The following is a 21666-nucleotide window of genomic DNA, read 5'->3' as shown; positions in this document are numbered from 1 at the left end:
TGTGGCACATATATACAATGGAATATTACTCAGCCATTAAAAGAAATGAAATTGAGTTATTTGTGGTGAAGTGAATGGACCTAGAGTCTGTCATACAGAGTGAAGTAAGTCAGAAAGAAAAAAACAAATACCATATGCTAACACATGTATATGGAATCTAAAAAAAAAAAGGTTCAGATGAACCTAGGGCAGGACAGGAATAAAGATGTAGACGTAGAGAATGGACTTGAGGACATGGGGAGGGGGAAGGGTAAGCTGGGACGAAGTGAGAGAGTAGCACTGACATATACACACTACATAGATAGCTAGTGAGAAACAGCTGCATGGCACAGGGAGATCAGCTCAGTGCTTTGCGGTCACCTAGAGGGGTGGGATAAGGAGGTTGGGAGGGAGACGGAAGAGGAAGGGGATATATGTATGCATATAGCTGATTCACTGTGTTGTACAGCAGAAACTGACACAACATTATAAAGCAATTATACTCCAATAAAGATGTTAAAATAAATAAATTAATTAACGAAATACTGTATTCAAAAAGATGTTTTGTTATTTGAATGTTATGTTTTCTTGTAATGTTCTCTCAGTTACTCAGTTGGTAGTAATTTAGTGCTCTTCTAGGATGAGTAAAGAGAACTTCAGTACTGTAGGATCTAAAGTTTCAGTGGCCCCACTCTTGCCTCCATACATTGGTTATAAAGATCACCAGAGAACAATTGTGTCACCATTATTTTACTTCATTGATTGATTTATCTTATTTCTACGATTATGAAAACAGTACACGCTCATTGCAGAGAACATGAAAATATATAATGAAGTTTTGAAAAAATTACCTTATTTACCTTTCAAAGAGAATCACTGTTAACATTTCAGTGTTACAGTATTTTCTTTTTTATAATCATAATTTTTAACATAGTTGCAATCATGTTATATGTGCAGTTTTGTAGAGTCCTTTTTTTCATTTAGATAATCACCTAAAAATGTTTATTAAAATATTTAGTAAATATTATAAAGTTATTGTAAACATGTTTTACTAATTGAATAATATTTTATGATATAAAATTACATTATTAATTTGCTATTCTCCAAACATTATATACGAGGTCATTCAAAAATTTTCTTTCAAATAGCAGTACAGTTAACTATTTTAAGTATAAATTATATCTTTAGACTGTATTTCATTTCAAGGTAAAGAATTCTTCCACCAATGTTGTAGCCTTTTTTGTGGTTTAATGCTCGGCCAACTTTTCCAGCTGTTTCTGTAAATGTATCCTATGCTTCCATTATATTGAAATTACACTTACTGAATGTACTATGTTTGCTTTTTTGATTAAGCTGTTTTCATTTCCTAGATTTTTCTACTTCTCTTCCAGCTCCCTCTCCCTACACGTCCTCTCTCCTCATCTCCCAATTCTCTGCCTTATAAACTACTCATCCTTTAATGCTCAGTACAAAGCCAGCAAGGCCATCTGGAAAGACTTCTCTGACTTTCTCTGGTTTGTGTGCCTTGCCCCGTATGCCATCATCAGCCAATATTCTCATCCTCCTTCACCCTCAGCACCTGGTACATAATCAGGCTGAGATAGATGAATTTTCCATTTAATAGGTAAAAAATGGCTTAATAGTAGCAATTTCTTATGGTTCCACTTAATACATACACATATCTGTCATATTCTAACTGAACTGCATTTCTTTCTCTACCATTAGACTGTGTCAGCTCCTGACACATAGTAGGTCTTTGGACATTTGACATTCTTTTGAACTGTCTTTTGACGTTTTCAACACGTCTGCCTTTTTCTCTGCTGGGCCACCCAGAACACTAATTTTCATATAACAGGCATTAAGTATATATTTATCAAGTGAATGATGAATAAACAAACTTTATGCCAATTTGTTTTTTATAATTATGAATAGATGAGAGGTGTCTATTTTTTAAAATTTTCCTGAAGTTGAAGGCTGATTGTTTAATTTTAGTTCTCTCAACTTCACTGTTTTTTAAAAATAAGTCCAGTTATCTCATCCTTTAATCATTTGGTTGCTTAATAATATCATCTCGAGCTTTTCCTTGTCATTTTTTTTAAACAGGTAGAATAATACCAAACACAGTGCTCTGTAGATTTGACCAATGTGTCTTGTGAAAAGAGATGACATCCTTGATCTTTTGTGTCCTAGACTCATCAAAACTCCAAACATAATTGCTTCCCTCTTGGCACTTTCAGAGTGATGCATGAGAATTATCAAAAGCATATCTGCAGAACTTTTCTGTCCCCTGGACAGCAAGCATTCCCACCTCTGTGCTGTTACTTAGTAATCCAAGAGCAGATTGTCCTGTTTACTGGTAAACTATCTAGTCCTGACATTTTCTTCCTTCTTCCTCTCATTGCCTAAGTTGGGGCCATTTTGAATCCCATAGATGTAAGCTCTAAAGAGTAAACAGGAAATGAAAATAAATGCCACTTCTTTTCCAGGTGCTGTTGCTATTTTGCTAACATCTTGGCTATTATGTAATGAGGAAAATACTGAAACAAATCACAAAAATGTGGATTATATTTGTATTTCACCTATTCTGCTTCTTCTGTAGTGAATGGTTGTTCATTTAAGGTGGTTAATGCAAATGGGAAGACAATTACCAGAGGGAAAAGGGTGTCTTCTGTTCTCCCTGAGGTTGGTCCTAACACTAGTAATTATGAGAGAAGAGTAAAGCCATCACAAGTCAAGCTTCGTGTCTATCCCTTGTTCATTTATGAACTGTCAGACACTTGTTAGCCCTGTTTTGCCCCTCCATATGGTAATAGATGGCTGGCAGGGATTTCACCAGAGGCAACAGATGAGCAAGCATTTTTGCATTATTTTCATGACTCTATTTAATTTCATAGATAAAATTGAGTTTTACCTTTTAACCATATAAGTTCCTTTCCTTGCCATTTTATGCTTGTAGAGGAAGTGTGAGTGGGTTTCATCTTGGTAGTCTATGTTTTCAAAAGTCAGTTTTAAACTCTAGTTGTGTCTTCCAGGTGGTGAGATTGGCCTGGTGCCTTGTTTTGACACCATTACGTTGGTAGTTTCGGACACAGAAGCTGGCCCTTTTGTGAATGGACCTCATCCATCTGTTCCTCTTCGTGAGTCCTTTCCAGTGTATGATCTCAACATCACAGTGTATCCGGTGGACAACCAATCACCTTCAATTGCAATAGGTGACAATTTTTTCTTTTAAAGTTCTATTATTTCACCTAGTGTCATACCCGTGGTCCAGTGAAATGATGCACTTTACATATAGTCAAAATAGAAAACCACAATACAGAATTGCCTCCAATAATTGCCTCAATACAAATTTGTGGAAACCCCCAGATCTATAAAAGATTACAGGGCAAAAGAATTTACTTGTTTAAAAATTTAGATAAATCTGAGGGACCTTCAAGATGGTGGAGGAGTAAGACGTGGAGATCACCTTCCTCCCCACAAATACTTCAGAAATACATCTACATGTGGAACAACTCCTACAGAACACCTACTGAATGCTGGCAGAAGAACTCAGACTTCCCAGAAGATGCCCTCAGGTGACCTACATGCAGAGGCGGGGCCAAATCCAAAGGTGAACTACAGGAGCTGTGCGAACAAAGAGAGAAAGGGAAATCTCTCCCAGCAGCCTCAGGAGCAGTGGATTAAATCTCCATAATCAACTTGATGTACCCTGCATCTGTGGAATACCTGAATACATAATGAATCAACCCAAAATTGAGGCCGTGGACGTTGGGAGCAACTGTAGACTTGGGGTTTGCTTTCTGCATCTAATTTGTTCCTGGTTTTATGTTTATCTTAGTTTAGTATTTAGAGCTTATTATCATTGGTAGATTTGTTTATTGATTTGGTTGCTCTCTCCCTTTTATATATATATATATTTTTTTCCTTTTTCTCTTTTTGTGAGTGTGTACGTGTATGCTTCTTTCTGTCATTTTGTCTCTATAGCTTTTGTCTCTATAGCTTTGCTTTTACCATTTGTCCTAGGTTCTGTCTGTCCGTTTTTTTTGTTTGTTTGTTTTGCATAGTTTTTAGCACTTGTTATCATTGGTGGATTTATTTTTAGATTTGGGTGCTCTCTTCTTTCTTTCTTTTTATTACTTTTTTATTTTTTAATAATATTTTTAAATTTTATTATTTCCTTTCTTTCTTTCTTTCTTTTTTTTTTTTTTTTTGTCCCTCTTCTTCTGAGCTGTGTGGCTGACAGGGTCTTGGTGCTCCGGCCAGGTGTCAGGCCTGAGCCTCTGAGGTGGGAGAGCTGAGTTCAGGACATTGGTCCACCAGAGACCTCCTGGCTCCATGTACTATCAAATGGTGAAAGCTCTCCCAGACATCTCCATCTCAACGCTAAGACCCAGTTCCACTCAACAACCAGCAAGCTACAGTGCTGGACACACCATGCCAAACAAGTACCAACACAGGAACACAACCCCACACATTAGCAGAGGGGCTGCCTAAAATCATAATAAGGTCACAGACACCTAAAAACACACCACCGGATGCGGTCCTGCCCACCAGAAAGACAAGATTCACTATCATCTACCAGAACACAGGCACCAGTCCTCTCCACCAGGAAGCCTACCCAACCCACTGAACCAACCTTAGCCACTGGGGACAGACACCAAAAGCAATGGGAATAGCGAACCTGCAGCCTGTGAAAAGGAGACCCCAAACAAAGTAAGTAAAAAGAGGAGCCAGAGAACACACAGCAGATGAAGGAGCAAGGTAAAAACCCACGAGACCAAACAAATGAAGAGGAAATAGGCAATCTACCTGAAAAAGAATTCAGAATAATGATAGTAAAGATGATCCAAAATCTTGGAAATAGAATGGAGAAAAAGAAGAAAAGTTTCACAAGGACCTAGAAGAACGAAAGAGCAAACAAACAATGATGAACAACACAATAAATGAAAGTAAAAATTCTCTGGAAGGAATCAACAGCAGAATAACTGAGGCAGAAGAACAGATACGTGACCTGGAAGATAAAATAGTGGAAATAACTACCGCAGAGCAGAATAAGAAAAAAGAATGAAAAGAATTGAGGACAGTCTCAGAGACCTCTGGGACAACATTAAATGCACAAACATTCGAATTATAGGGGTCCCAGAAGAAGAAGAGAAAAAAAGGGTCTGAGAAAATATTTGAAGAGATTATAGTTGAAAACTTCCCTAATATGGGAAAGGAAATAGTCAATCAAGTTCAGGAAGCACAGAGAGTCCCATACAGGATAAATCCAAGGAGAAACATGTCAAGAGACATATTAATCAAACTATCAAAAATTAAATACAAAGAAAAAAATATTAAAAGCAGCAAGGGAAAAGCAACAAATAACATACAATGGAATCCCCATAAGGTTAACAGCTGGTCTTTCAGCAGAAACTCTGCAAGCCAGAAGGGAGTGACAGGACATATTTGAAGCGATGAAAGGGAAAAACCTACAACAAAGATTACTCTACCCAGCAAGGATCTCATTCAGATTTGACAGAGAAATTAAAACCTTTACAGACAAGCAAAAGCTAAGAGAATTCAGCACCACCAAACCAGCTTTACAACAAATGCTAAAGGAACTTCTCTAGGGAGGAAGCACAAGAGAAGGAAAAGACCTACTATAACAAACCCAAAACAATTAAGAAAATGGTAATAGGAACATACATATCGATAATTACCTTAAATGTAAATGCATTAAATGCTCCAACCGAAAGACATAGACTGGCTGAATGGATACAAAAACAAGACCCATATAAATGCTGTCTACAAGAGACCCACTTCAGACCTAGGGAAACATACAGACTGAAAGTGAGGGGATGGAAAAAGTTATTCTATGCAAATGGAAATCAAAAGAAAGCTGGAGTAGCAATTCTAATATCAGACAAAATAGACTTTAAAATAAAGACTATTACAAGAGACAAAGAAGGACACTACATAATGATCAAGGGATCAATCCAAGAAGAAGGTTATATGGAATCTAAAAAAAAAAAGAAAAAAAGTTCTGAAGAACCTAGGGGCAGAACAGCAATAAAGCCGCAGACATAGAGAATGGACTTGAGGACACGGGGAGGGGGAAGGGTAAGCTGGGACGAAGTGAGAGAGTGGCATGGACATATATACGCTACCAAATGTAAAATAGATAGCTAGTGGGAAGCAACTGCATAGCACAGGGAGATCAGCTCAGTGCTTTGTGACCACCTAGAGAGTTGCAATAGGGATAGTGGGAGGGAGACACAAGAGGGAGGAGATATGGGGATATATATATATGTATAGCTGATTCACTTTGTTATACCACAGAAACTAACACACCATTGTAAAGCAATTATACTCCAATAAAGATGTTAAAAAAATTTAGATAAATCCGTGTGCAGAGAGAATGCAAGTGTGTGTGTGTGTATATGTGTGTGTGTGTGTGTGTGTGTGTGTTTATATGTGTGTGTGTGTGTGTGTGTGTCTGTGTGTGTGGGCATGCTTGGGAATGAAGACAACATTGCAGTCCTCAGATATTCTGGTTTTATTTCACGTGGGAAAATATCATTTGCCTGCTAGAGAGCCAGTAATTTATTTTATCCATAATAATTTCTATTAGAATTGAATGAGTATATTAGCGAGACCATTTATATATACTTAACCTTATTTGCTTTTTAGAAAGTCATCTCTTCATAGGCATTGTGTATATGTTCTGTGTCTCAAAAAAAATGCAAACATATGTATGAATGTTATTGTAATTTGCAAAGTATCTCCTAAGCAATGTTCTGGGGAGGAAGCATTATCCCTGCAGAATAATTAAGCACCAAGGCATGAAAAAATGTTCGTTATGAGCAATTCATAATAGTTCTCAGGCAATTAACGCTCTGACAGACAGAGGTAACAACTGATCTTGAAGAGTACATAAACCACATTTAGTGACTTATCATTAAAACAGTTTGGCAATTCTTAGTTTCATTTGTCACTTCTGTAGACACAAGGGAAATCAGAGTTCCTTGAGAGTGACTAAAGGGCTGTACTGAAGCATTTAGTATTTCTGCTCTCTTTCCATTATTGTCTGGCATGCTTACACAAGAAAAAAATATAATTCTGTTAAGTCAAATTAAATTCCCCCCATTACCCCTGAATATATTCACTGTTAGGAGAATTATGCCAAAGGAAATGAACATCTCCCATGGAAGTATATTTGCATGTAGGAGGCTTCTGTGAATTGGAATTTCAATCACTCCCTTTTGTTCTCACTATTCTGATTAGAGGATTTCATGCTAAGTCATAATTGTGTTATTATTTGTATGCAGGTACCATGTTCTTTGTAGATGAGGGTTTCTCAGCAGCCCTTACTATTAACCATTTGTCTGCCACTGACCCCGACACTGCAGCAGATGACTTGGAATTTGTTTTGGTTTCTCCTCCCCAGTTCGGCTACCTTGAAAACACACTACCTTCTGCAGGTTTTGAAAAAAGCAATATGGGCATCAGCATAGGTAAGTCATGGCTTTGTGTCCAGCAATAATTAGCCTATGTTTGTGACTGATTGGTTAGATCATATTTAATAACTGGGTTAGGACTTCAGAAATGTTCAAAGTACTGTATACACTGAAGGAATTATTATTATTACTGATACTTTTGAATATTATTGTTTTTCATTCTAATTTTTCATTTAAAATTTCCCCATGTATGGGAGTTTACTTCAAAATAAGTGGAAATTTCACTTATGAAAAATATAAGAATAAATATTGAAGAAATAATGTTTTTAAAGGCCCTCATAGCAACACAGAATACTGTGATAGAATAAATCTGGTGGAGCTCACTGGTCTCATTCTCACAGTTTTTTTAACACTTTTAAAAGATATGGGCAGAAAAGATTAGGAAACATACCATGGAAATGTTGAAGGTAATGACATTAATTTTGAAACCAAAATGCCTCTCAGATACTGAAATATCTCTGGTATTTCAGGCAAAAAGAAAACAACCAAAACAAAAACAGACACCAAATGCGCATTTGTCCAAAGGCAACACTTTAGAGTTATTCTCTAAGCACCTTTTGGGGTACATCTATCTTAAATATGAGAGACTCTGGGTTTAAGATTAATTGCATTAATAGAGTGACTGAATGGATAGAAAGGAAAAAAAGCCCCAACTACATACTGGCTACAAGAAACTCACTTCAGCTTCAAGGACATACATAGGCTTAAAATGAAGGGAAGGAAAAAGATATTCCATGCAAATGGAAACCAAAAGAGAGCAAGGGTAGATATACTTATAATAGACAAAAGAGACTTTAAGTCAAAACTGTAACAAGAGACAAAGAAGGTCATTATATAATGATAACGTCTTAATTCATCAAGAGGATATAATAGCTGTAAATGTATATGCACACAACATTGGAGCACCTAAATATATTAAGCAAATACTAATAGATTTGAAGAGGATAATACACAACAATACAATAATAGTAAGGACCTCAGTACCCCAATTTCAACAATGGATAGATCATCCGGATGGAAAATCAATAAGGAAATATTAGACTTGAACTATATGTTAGACCAAATGAATTTAACAGACACATATGTACATTCCATCCAACAAAAGCAGAATAAACATTCTTCTCAAGTGCACATGAAACATTCTCCAGGATAGATCATGGGATGAGTCAACAAACAAGTCTTAGCAATTTAAAAAGATTGAAATTGTACCAAGTATCTTTTTTGACCGCAGTGGTATGAAATTAAAATCAATAACAGGAGGTAACTAGAAAATTCACAAATATGTGAAAATTAAACAACACACTTCTGAACAACCAATCGGTCAAAGATTAAATTTAAAAAAGAAATTAAAAAATCTTAAATAAAAATGGAAACACAACACACTAAAATATATGGGATGCAGCAAAAGCAGTGCTAAGAGGAAAGTTTTATAGTGATAAATGCTGCATTAAAAAAGTAAATCAACTAGAACTAGAAAAACAAAAACAAACTAAGCCCAGGTTTAGCAGAAAGAAGGTGATAACAAAGACCAGAGCAGAAACAGAGAACAGAAAAATAGAAGAGATTAATGAAACTGAGTTGATTTTTTTAAAAGATAAATGAAATTGGCAAACTTTTAGCTAGACTTAACAAGAAGAAAAGAGAACTCAAATAAAATCTGAAATGAAGGAGGAAACATTACAACTAACACAGAAATGCAGAGGATCATAAGAGACTACTCTGAACAATTATACACCAACAAATTGGACAACAAAGGAACATAAAACTTACCAAGTCTGGATCATGAAGAAATTAAAAATCTGAACAGACCAATAATCAGTAAATAGATTTAGTCAGTAATCCAAAACCTCCCAAGTAAGAAAAGCCCAAGATCAGATGGCTTCACAGGTGATTTCTACCAAACATTTAAAGAAGAATTAACACTCATTTTTCTCAAACCCTTCCAAAACAAAGGAAGAGGAGGGAATGCTACGAAACTCATTTTACAAGGCTAGCATTACCCTGATACCAAAGACAGATAGAGATACTACAAGAAAAGAAAACTACAGATCAATATCTTTGATGAATATAGATGCAAAAATTCTCCACAAAACATTAACAAACTGAATTCAACAGCACATTAAAAGGATCACACACCACGATCAAGTGGGATTTATATCTGTGATGCAAGGGTAGTTCAACATATGCAAATCAATAAATGTGATACACCACATTGATAGAATGAAAGACAGAAATCCTATGATCATCTCTATAGGTGCAGAAACAAACATTTGACATATTTCTACATCCTTTTAAGATTAAAAACTCTCAACAAATTGTGTATAGAAGGAACATACCTCAACATAATAAAGTCTGTATATGAAGAACCCACAGCTGGCATCATAGTCAACAGTGAAAGGTTTAAAATTTTCCCTCTAAGATAAGGAACAAGACAGAAGTGCCCACCCTCATCATGCCTATTCAGTATAGTACTGAAAGTCATAGCCAGAGCAATTAAGCAAGAAAAAGAAATAAAGAGCGTCCAAATCAGAAAGGAAGAAGTAAAATATTTCTGTTTGCTGATGATATAATATATAGAAATTCCTAAAGACTTCACCAAAAACTGTTAGAACTAATCAACAAATTCAATAAAGTTTCAGGGTACAAGATCAACATACAAACATCAGTTGTATTCCTATACATGAACAATAAGCTATCTGAAAAAGAAATAGAGAAAACAATCTCATTTATAATAGCATCAAAAACAATAAAATATTTAGGAATAATTTTAACCAAGGAAGTGAAAGATTTATATGCCAAGAACCATAAGACATAGAATTGATGTCTTGATGAAAGACACTGAAGAAGACACAAATGGAAAGACATCCCATGTTCATGGATTGAAAGAGTTAATATTGTTAAAATGTCCATACCGCCCAAAGCTATCTATAGATTCAGTGCAATCCCTATCAAAATCCCAATGGGATTTTTTACAGAAATAGAACAAACAATCCTAAAATTTGTATGGAACCACAAAAGACCTCAGATAGCCAAAGCCATCTTGAGAAAGAAGAACAAAGCTGGAGGCATCACACCTCCTGATTTCAAGCTATTATTACAAAGCTATCATAATCAAAGCAGTATGGTATTAGCATAAAAACAAACACATAGATCAATAGAACAGAATAGAGAGCCCAGAAATAAACCAGTGCATATATGGTCAATTAATTTTGAATGAAGGAGCCAAGAATATACAATGGGCAAAGCACAGTCTCTTCGAGAAGTGGTGTCAGGAAAAATGGACAGCCACAAGCAAAAGAATAAAACTGGACTACTATCTTACAACACAACAAAAATTAGCTCAAAATGGATTAAAGACTTGAACATAAGACATGAAACCATAAAACTCCTAGAAGACAACATAGGCAGTAAGCTCCTTGACATGGGTCTTGATGATGATTTTTTGAATTTGACACCAAAAGCAATGGCAGAAAAGCAAAAATCAACAAGTGGGACTACATTAAACTAAAATGCTTCTGCACAGGAAGAGAAACAATCAACAAAATGAATAAGTTACCTATAGAAAGGGAGAAAATATTTGCAAACCATATATCTGGTAGGAGATTAATATCTAATATATATAAATTACTCATACAACTCAGTACAAAAAGCCCAAACAATCTGATTGAAAAATGGGCAGAGGACTTGAGTAAACAGTTTTCTGGAGAAGATGTACAAATGGTGGAACAGGTACATGAAAAGGTGTTCATAATCACTAATCATCAGGGAAATGCCAGTTAAAACCACAATGATAATATCATCTCCCACCTGTTAGAATGGCTATTATCAAAATGGTAAGAGATAACAAATGCTGGCGAGGATGTGGAGAAAAGGGAACCCTGGTGCACTGTTAGTTGGGAATGTAAATTGGTACAATCACTATGGAAGTTCCTCAAAAAATTAAAAATAGAACTTCCGTATGATCCAGCACTTCCACTTCTGGGTATATATGCAAAGAAAATGAAAACAGGATATCAAAGACATATCTGTACTCCCATATTCATTACAGCATTATTCATAATAGCTAACATATGGAAACAACCTAAATGTCCATTGATGGATGAATGGACAAAGAAAATGTGGTATATATATTTATATACACACACATACATACATTAGGATATTATTCAGCCATGAAAAACCAAGACATGCTGCCATTTGCAACAACATGGATTGACCTCTGAGAGCATTATTGTAAGTGCAATTCATCAGACAGATAAAGACCAATACTGTACGGTCTCACTTATATGTGGAATCTAAAAATATTGAACTCATAGAAACAGAGAGTAGAATAGTGGTTGCCAGGTGCTGAGGGTAAGGGTGAGGAGATGCAGGAGATGCTGGTTGAAGGCTACAAACTTTCAGTTATAAAATGAATAAATTCTGGGTATCTAAGGTATAGCATGATGACTATAATTAACAATACTTATTATACAATTGAAAGTTGCTTTGAGAGTAGAGCTTTGATGTTCTCATCATATCAACAACAGCAAAATAGTAATTATATGAGGTGAATGATATGTTAATTAACCTTATTGTGATAAACACTTTGTGGTATAGAATGTTTCAAATCAACACGTCATACACCTTAAACTCACACAGTGATATGTGCATTATATCTCAATAAAGTCGGAAGAAAGAAAGATTAATTGCATTAAAGTTTATGCAGTTTCTCCTGTGACTCATATACAACACAGAGCATTTTTATCTTTTGATTTAAGGCAATGTCAGAATACCAAAATAACAGGTCAGTTAATTCCACTCATTCCTATCAGTTGATATGTAGTCAAGTAGGCAGATGATTGATGGACTCTTGTTTTGCCTTTATATGAAAGAGATGGTTCCTTTCTTGTTCAAGCCGGACAAGAACTGCTCACACAGGAACACTGGTTTTAATCAAGGGAAGGAAAGTCTCTCTGACATTCATTTCAAGTATATAAAGAATGGTCATGAAGTCCCTATAATCCTAGTTAGCAGTTATTGCCCTTCTGTTCTCCATGAAAATTTTAATTGTTCCTTATAATTTATGGATATCTGTTTTTATGTTGATGGTTATAGTGATTATAGGAACCCCTGAAGCTGATTGTTAGGTCAACTGCTATGACCTCTTATTTCCTCTGCTGAGAAATAGGCTATCGGATTAAGGATTAAGGACCAGTAACTTGGAAAAAAAGTTTTTCTTATTTATGTGCTCCATCTTGGTGTGCTGTAGCTTCGTTTCAGTGGAAAGACATGAAGGCTTTACACATTAACTATGTGCAGTCCAGGCACCTGAGGATGGAACCAACAGCCGACCGGTTCATGGTGTATGTCACTGACGGGAAACGACGCTCCTTGGAGATACCATTTTACATTATAATCAACCCCACAAATGATGAAGCTCCTGATTTTATAGTGCGGAATATTACTGTAAGAAAGATATCAGAATTTTCGATTTCTCTTTTATCATTTTCTAATTTTTATTTTCACCTAGCCCATTTACATTAGTCTATGTGCACTTAACACTTTAAGTTGATGAGGAGTAGAGAAGGCAGTAACCTGTTATGTAATGCAATCACTTGAAAAGTATTTTTCTAATAATAGTGATGTTGGTAATGATAATAATAATTGCTAACACATAACAATTGCATGGTTACAATTATAGTTGCATATATATAGAATGTAGTACTTACTAGGTTGTAGGTACTATTCCAAACCCTTTACATGTATTCATATTGAATCCTCGCAATACGCTTTTAGAGTGATGGCATTATTATTGCCATTTAATAACTGCAAAAAATGAGGCTTAAGAGGTTAAGTTAGTGGCCCAAGATCACAGAGCTTGGAAGTAAGTAGCAAGTAGGGGATTTGCACCCAGGTGCTCTGATTCCACAGAGTGCCCTCTTAACCAGTGCTGTAACAGCAAGGACTCTTAATTCATGAATCACAGGCATCTTTTTTTATACAGCTATTTATAAAGATATATGAAATGAAAAAATACAATTTGGACCATTATTTTTATGCACTTTAAAAATGTCTTTATATTATATAATATTATTTGTTAGTTTTATTTAAAAATTCAGACACACAGTTAAAATGGTCCAGCATATCACTGCTGAGACAACAACTGTTGTCTTAAAAAATAATAATAAATATCTATGGTTAAATAAGTTAGAATGTTGAGAAACATATACAGTGAAATATGAAATTCTCCCTCTTCAACAGCCCCTACCCATAGCCACTCCCCATCAGTTGAGGTTTTAGTAATTAATTTCCACAGAAATAAGTTGTGTACATGCCAGTGATATGTGTGTGTGTATATGATTTTTCTGTATGTTTTTACCTACAAATCAGGGATCATACTATACCCTACTCTCTACTTTAAAAAAAAACAAAATCTTAATTATGTATATTGTAAATATTTTCATATCAGCATATAATTCTTTTTAAACAATTCTAATGTTTATATAGTTATTTAAAACAGACATGCACATAGCATATCCTGATTAAATGAATGAGCACAGGCTTTGGAGTAAGAGGGACTTGGTATAGCTGTTTACTAGTTGTAGGGTCCTGGGTAAGTTATTTCTCTCTGTGTTTCTGTTTGCTCATCTGCAAAACGTGTATCACATCCTCCTTTAGGACAGCCGTGACAATCATGATGGTCAGGCACATAGAAAACCCTTAATAAATAGGTGTCATTCATATTAGTCTTGTTATGTTTGTCATCTTTTTTCAGACATTGACCAAAGCACATATTATCTATTTTGAAACCATTATCTTGCCTTATTTTGCACTAAAAATCATCAAACTCTAAATGCAAAAGTCTTTATTTTATTTTAATTTTCTACTGAATCTTAATGGTATATGAAAGCCACCTCAGGATGAGACTTAAGAGCCAGCTCCTGCTTTTCCTCTTCTGTTGGCACATGGATTTCTCCAGAGAGCACTTCAGTAATTATGAGAGAGAGAAGAGAATTACAGATGATTCCTTCTATACCTACCTCTATTGTCTTGTATCTATCTAGGGTTGGGGTTTCTGAAATAATTAGGCCACTGGGAATTTGTCTCTTGCTCTTCTCTGAAAGTAATCATGCTTTTTTTTTTTCCTGTGCATTCCTTAGAGAAGCTGTTGAAGAGTAACAAATATGGAGCCCCATGTGTTATTGGCAGAGCTGGCTTTAAGCTTCAAGTGATTTTTTAAAATAGTCATATTTATTTTGCCTTCTTGTGAAAAAGTGTATTTATTTTGTAGCTAGCTGGGCTTCCATCAAGTTGTGCTGCAACTTGCAAAGAAAAAAATTGAGGTTTTAGTTTAAGTTATTATAATCCATTTCAAAGCTGTCTACTAGTGAGTTTCTGCATTTTATGTCTCTTGATCTAAACCTATTATTTATAATCTCAATAAACAATTGAATGTGCAAAAAAGAATCCCACATTTTTTCAATAAAATTTCTCAGTCATCTTGTGAAGGAATTTACCATTTTGTAAATAAGAAAGGTTGCCATACAGTGAGTCCAGGAGCCCCAAGCTTTATAAAGACAGATAATTAGAACATCTTTTTAGGTTGCTTTATGAAAGTTTTTGGAGAAAAAAGAAAGTTATCATCAAAGATGATTCCCTAATCCTATCATTGTGTATTAAATTATGATGCCATCTCAGTTTTTAATAAGAAAACCAGCAAAATTTTAGCCCAAATATCAGATATTATGATTCTTTTTTATGCACGTTCAACGAAGAGTGGTTGCAGGAAGGCTCTCTTCAAAGTCCTTAAGAGAGGCTGAAGGGAAAGGCCATTTTCACAAATCTAAACCATATGTCTTCTTCAAAGCTAAAATGTCCACTCAGCCACGAAGACATTCCTGGGCTCCTCCACTCTTTTGCACTTCTTGTTTATCCATATTTAGTAACACTAGATATTTTCTTCCTTGTGTTATAGTTATTGATGGACAGGCCATCACATTCTCATCTGACTTTGATTCTTTAGAGTATTCGTATTCCCACAGCATCCAGTGAGCTGCAAATGCCCAGTAAGCACATGTTAAACTTATACACTCATATTATTTAGATCTTGCTATATTTCACAATAGGAAACAGAAATACTTCTTTGTTCCCTTGCTATGAGAAAAAGAAAATAAAGATGACTAAGCACCATGTCAATGGTACTAATGGTACTGATGGTTTTAAATAACTAGATCCTACATGAAATGAAAAACATTCAGTTCTCTTTATGCTTAAAGGATTATGAAACCTGAAGCGGGGTGCAGGGTCGTTCAGGAAAAGTAGAGGTGTGAAGACTGGGAAGAGATGAGGGACCCAGAATTAAAATATATTCTATCGTGCATCCAGAAGCATCCTCTCAACTGTTGTTGATTGTAATTGAAATATAGAAGATTTTACTACAATGACAAAAATTAAAAACACCTAATACCCCCAGTGTGCATAGGAGATATTTGTGCCATTTCTAAGACAGAAACGTAAGAATTATGAAAGCAACAAGGTCCAGGAGATTAAAATAACAGGTTAGGATCTGAAGGCAGGGTCTATACCTGGTTTTACAACTGAACTCTGTGACTTCCAGAAAGCAAGCATCCTTTTGGTTGCTTTTTCCCCCAACCTTTGAATTATGAAATATATATAGTCCTTTAGTCCTTCATGGAAATAAAGTGCTTTGAAATCTTCAAAAGAAAAATGTGAGAAAGATTAATAGATTTGTTCTTGTCTTTGAAGGTCATGTTGAACCAACAATTTCTTTTTAGGACTCATTACACACAAATCTCATGGAAAATTTGCATGGGTATCTTAAAATTATATAGGATATGTTACAATTATTTTTTGAGCAGTTTACCAAAAGAAAGACAGGTTTTATTTAGCATGCAGCTGACTTTCTTGTTTTTGTTTAGGTGTGTGAGGGTCAGATGAGAGAGCTGGATTCTTCCATCATTAATGCTGTTGACCGGGACATTCCCAAGGACCCCTTGGTGTTCAGCGTCACTCACAAACCACGTCATGGCCTCCTCATCAATGGGGTGTTTAGCAAAGACTTTCCTCAGTATAAGCAATCACCCAACCCTGGCCAGAAGCATGAACTTGTTTACAACTTTTCCATGGAACTTCTCAAGAATGGTATGTCACGCTTCATTTCAATTTGTTTGTTGTTGTTGATTTAATAATTTAACCCAGAAAAGATAATAATAAATCACAGAAAGAGGAAGTGAAGAAATGGCATTCACCTACATTCATTATCCCTCAAGGGTTTTCTCTGGGCTCTGGATTAATGCAGGGCATGAAGCCCCAGATAGAGATAGTGGGTAATTGAAAAGGAAATAATATGTTTTCCTTCACTTTTAGAGCATCAACAAAAATGGTATTTGTGATTTTTGGTAGTTTACCCCAAGCTTTTAATGTCATAATAAAAAAAATTTCTTTTTAAAACTATTGAGATCGTGGAACTAAATTGAAGAGATTTGTCTGCCAAAACATCCACATTTGAAACAAATATAGAACAAATGTAATAACTCATTATTCTCTGAGGAGATAATTTGCCCTTTAAGGAAATGACACATTGGAATAGCAGCCTGAATTATTTTTTCATTACTCTTTCTGAAAAATTGATCTTATCCCATTTAACATATATATATAAATGCTTTTAAATATTTGAGAAAAGTGTGTTGGCTCTAGAATCACTGCCTACTCGCATTCTCCTTCCTGCCCTGCCTTCCTGTATTCTGTTTACCCTGCCTGAGGGGTCCTTCCCTCTCCTTCCCCTGACCACCCAATACCAGCCTTCAGAACCAGTTCACTATCGACCTCCCTGTGGAGCCCACCGGCACACTCCAAACTCTTCCTTCTCTGTGTTTGATTTATCTAGCACTTGTTCCACATTTTTTTCTACTGTCTTTTAATTTTTCCTTTCCCCAACTAGAGCTCTCTGCCCCAAAATTTATTTTGCAATAGTTGCACAATATCATATCATGTTTGAATTGAAAAAGCTAATTAACATACTTCTCAGTTTTATCAATTGCAAAGAAATAAATTCCAGAGCTTAAATGATGGTATTACCAAATGAATAACCCTGTGTAGCAAAAACTACAATATATTGTTACAATATTTCTTTCAAATTTAAGGCCAAGGAAAAAGAAATAATAAAGCAAATTTTACACTCAGGAAAGTCAGTTTTTTGGGACTTCCCTGGTGGCGCAGTAGTTAAGAATCTGCCTGCCAATGCAGGGGACATGGGTTCAATCCCTGGTCTGGGAAGATCCCACATGCCACGGAGCAACTAAGTCTTTGTGCCACAGCTACTGAGCCTGCTCTCTAGAGCCCGCGAGCCACAACTACTGAGCCTGCGTGCCACAACTACTGAAGCCTGCGTGCCTAGAGCCTGTGCTCTGCAACAAGAGAAGCCACTGCAATGAGAAGCCCATGCACTGCAACGAAGAGTAGCCCCTGCTTGCCGCAACTAGAGAAAGCCCGCGTGCAGCAATGAAGACACAATGCAGCCAAAAATAAATAAAATAAAATAAATAAATTTTTAAAAAGTCAGTTTTTAAAAAATAACATTCATTGTTTATTATTAGGTTAAATAAGTATTGTATGCATATCGTGTGAAGTTTGCACTACACGATCATTTTGAAGAAAACATTTTTAATTTTCATCTAAATTAATATTTTGGTGACATTGTCAGAGATTAGATTTTCACCTCTATTTTATTTTTGGTTCATTTATGGCTACATTAAAAAAAAAAAAACTTTAGTATATTCTCACCTCTGCCCCCACCAAACATACAGAACTTAAAAACTACCATATTATGTAATCTGTTTTTTTCTTATCAGTTATTATAAACATCTTTTTACCTTTTAAATATTGAGAACATGATTTGTGATAATTACAGTGTTTCATTATATGGACATACTGCACTGTAATTTTATACAACTATCTCCTATTTTTAAATATGCAGATAACTTCAAATTTTGATATTATAAGTTACATATCAATAAACATATTTTACATATATTTATGTAACATAAATCTTGGTGCCCATCTCTTAATATTTCTTTTGAATAAATTTTTATAATGAGGTCGCTCAGTACAGAAAGGTCAGCATTTATAATACTTTTTGGGAAAAAGAATGCCATTGCTACCATGTGCCTGGGCATGCCTTTTGTCCTAATCAATAATGGATATTATTTTTAAAAATCTTTGCAAACTTGGCGGTCAATTAATAGTCTCTCATTGTTATCTTGATTTGAAGTTCTTAGATTATGAGTGAGATTGAATTGAACATATTTTCATGTTTATTGACCAGATATGTATGTTTCATCTTTTGTGGATTGCCCAATAATGTCCATTGCCCATTTTTCCATCAATTCATATTGATTAATAAGGGATTGGTAAATACTGATACTTTGTATTTTTGTCACATTACAATAAGTTTTCCCATGTTTTATTTGTCTTTAATTCATGTTTTTAAATACAGAAGTCAAAATTGTAGGTAGTAAAATTTATTGTTATTTTCTTTATGCATTTTTCTTTTGTTTTTATATTAGGAAGATCTTCTACATCCAGGAATAAGATATTTATTTGTATTTTCTTCCAAATCTTTTAAAACAGCTTTATTGAAATATAACTCATGGGCCATAATATTCACCAATTTAAAGTGTATAATTCAGTGGATTTTAGTGTATTCATCATCACAGTCAATTTTAGAACATTTTTGTTATCCCAAAAAAATAATATCATACCCATTAGCAGTCACTCTCATCCCTTCCTCCCCAAAACCCCAGGCAACCACTAACCTATTTTTGCCTCTATAGATTTGTCTGTTCTGAACATTTTATATAAGTGAAACCATATAAATGGAATATGTGATCTTTTGTAACTGGTTTATTTTATTTAGCATAATGTTTTCAAGATTCACCCATATTGTAGCATGAGTCGGTACTCCATTCCTTTTTATTGCCAAATAATATTCCATTGTATGGACATACCACAATTTATTTATCCCTTCATCAGTTGATGGACATTAGGGTCACTTGCACTTTTTTGACTATTATGAATGATGCTGTTATAAACATTCATTTACAAGTTTTTTGTATGGGTATATGCTATATTTTCATTTCTCTTGGCTATATATCTAGGAGTGGAATTGCTGGGTCATATGTAACTCTATGTTTAACATTTTGAGGAACTGCCAAGCTGTTTTCCAAAGTAGCTGTATCATTTTACATTTCTACTGGCAACATATGAGAATTCCATTTTCTCCACATCCTCACCAACATTTGGTATTGTCTATCTTTTTAATTATAGCCATCCTAGTGTGTGTGTGTGAAGTACAATCTCATTGTGGTTTTGATTTCCATTTCCCTAATAGCTAGTGGTGTTGAGCATCTTTTCATAGGTTTTTTGGCTATTTATATGTCTTCTTATATCTTCTTTGGAAAAATGTCTACACAGATCCTTTGCCCATTTTGTAACTGGGTTGTCTTTTACTATTGAGTTGTTAGAGTTCTTAATACATTCTGGATACTAGATCCTCCCTTATCAGGTATATGATTTGTAAATATTTTCTCCAGTTCTGTGGGTTGTCATTTTGCTCCCTTGATGGTTTCCTTTGGAGTCCAAATTAGCTATGCTTTTGTTGTTGTTTTGTTTTGTCACTTGTACTTTTGGTGTCTTATCTACAAAACCATTGCCTAACCCAAAGTCACAAATGTTTTCTTTGAACAGTTTTTCTAGCTTAGCTCTTGGTGTTTAGGTCTATGACCCATTTTGAGTTAATTTTTGTATATAGTGTGAGGTAGGGATCCAATTTCATTTTTTTGGCCTATGGATATCCAGTTGTCCCAGCACTATTTATTGAAAGACTACTCTTTCCCCATTGAATGGTCTTGGTGCCCTTGATGAAAATCAGTTGATCAGATATGTATGAGCTCATTTCTGCGCTCTCTTCTATTAGATTCATCTGTATCTATTCTATGCCAGTACTACCCTATCTTGATTACTGTAGCTTTCCAGTAAGTTTTGAAAATGGAAAATGTGAGTCCTCCAACTTTGTTCTTTTTTCCCAAGACTGTTTTAGCTATTCTGGGTCTCCTGCATTTCCATATAAATGTTATATAGGTTTTTAAAAATAGTTTTATAATTAAGTTTTGATTCATCTAGAGTTTATTTTGGTTGTTGGCTTGAGATAGGGATCTAACTATAAATTTCTCTATGTAATGAACTAATTTTCTGTTTCATTTAAGCACTCTGTCACCATTGTTCTCCTGCAGTTTATTAAATAATATATCCTTTCTCACTGATTGTAAATAAGACCCTTATCAAATACTAACTTATTTAAATAAGAACTTTTATTGAACTAGGAGGGGTGCTCTTACTTCATAAAACAGTTTGATTTATGCATTTATCAATGCAACCTTATTGTATTGATTAATGAGCTAATGCTAATACCAATGCCTTGGAGGTTGAAACAAATTATCTGTGACGTGCTTTGAAGTGGTTCGATCATAAGAAAGATTTACTTTCTCTCTTTTTTCCCTTTTTCCAGGAATGAGGTTGATGTATTTGCATGATGACTCAGAGAGCCTTGCTGATGACTTTACAATCCAGTTGTCGGATGGGAAACATAAGATACTTAAAACCATTTCTGTAGAGGTCACCCCAGTTAATGATGAGAAACCAGTGCTGAGCAAGTAAGCTACCTGAAAAGAGTCCCTTTCAAATTCTGTATAAAATTCTGAGGTCTGGAAGACTAGGTGCAAATGGAATGTGTGTCCTCAAGAGAGAAACAAGTCTTTGACAGCTCCTGCCTCTTACAACTTGTCCCACCTAGTCAGGCACCTAGAACCTTTGGTGCAAATATTAGTTAATATAACTTCTCCTTAACGATTCTCAAATTAGCCTTTTTAAAATTAATTTTTATTGGACTATAGTTGCTTTACAATGTTGTATTAGTTTCTGCTGTACAGCAAGGTGAATCAGTTATATGTATACATATATCCCCCCTTTTTTAGATTTCCTTCCCATTTAGGTCACCACAGAGAACTGAGTAGAGTTCCCTGTGCTATACAGTAGGTTCTTATTATTATCTATTTTATATATAGTAGTGTATATATGTCAATCCCAATCCCTCAATTCATTCCAGTCCCCCTTCCCCCCTTGATATCCA

At 35.1% G+C, this 21666-nt stretch overlaps 1 protein-coding gene across 8 annotated transcripts in view; it reads left to right on the top strand.

Moving 5' to 3' along the window:
- Positions 1–21666, top strand: part of FREM1 (FRAS1 related extracellular matrix 1) — a 197453-nt gene that overhangs the window by 87106 nt on the left and 88681 nt on the right. For all 8 annotated transcript variants that reach the window (XM_082467908.1, XM_082467911.1, XM_082467907.1 and 5 more), the window contains exons 17-21: positions 3012–3191; positions 7290–7475; positions 12730–12926; positions 16400–16622; positions 21046–21190. In XM_082467908.1, the coding sequence (XP_082324034.1) occupies positions 3012–3191; positions 7290–7475; positions 12730–12926; positions 16400–16622; positions 21046–21190 (931 nt within the window). The remainder of the gene's footprint in view (positions 1–3011; positions 3192–7289; positions 7476–12729; positions 12927–16399; positions 16623–21045; positions 21191–21666) is intronic.

The sequence above is a fragment of the Balaenoptera physalus genome, assembly GCF_965194825.1.
Source record: "Balaenoptera physalus genome assembly, chromosome: 7".
NCBI lineage: Eukaryota > Metazoa > Chordata > Mammalia > Artiodactyla > Balaenopteridae > Balaenoptera > Balaenoptera physalus.
This window is presented reverse-complemented; position numbering and strand designations above follow the sequence as displayed.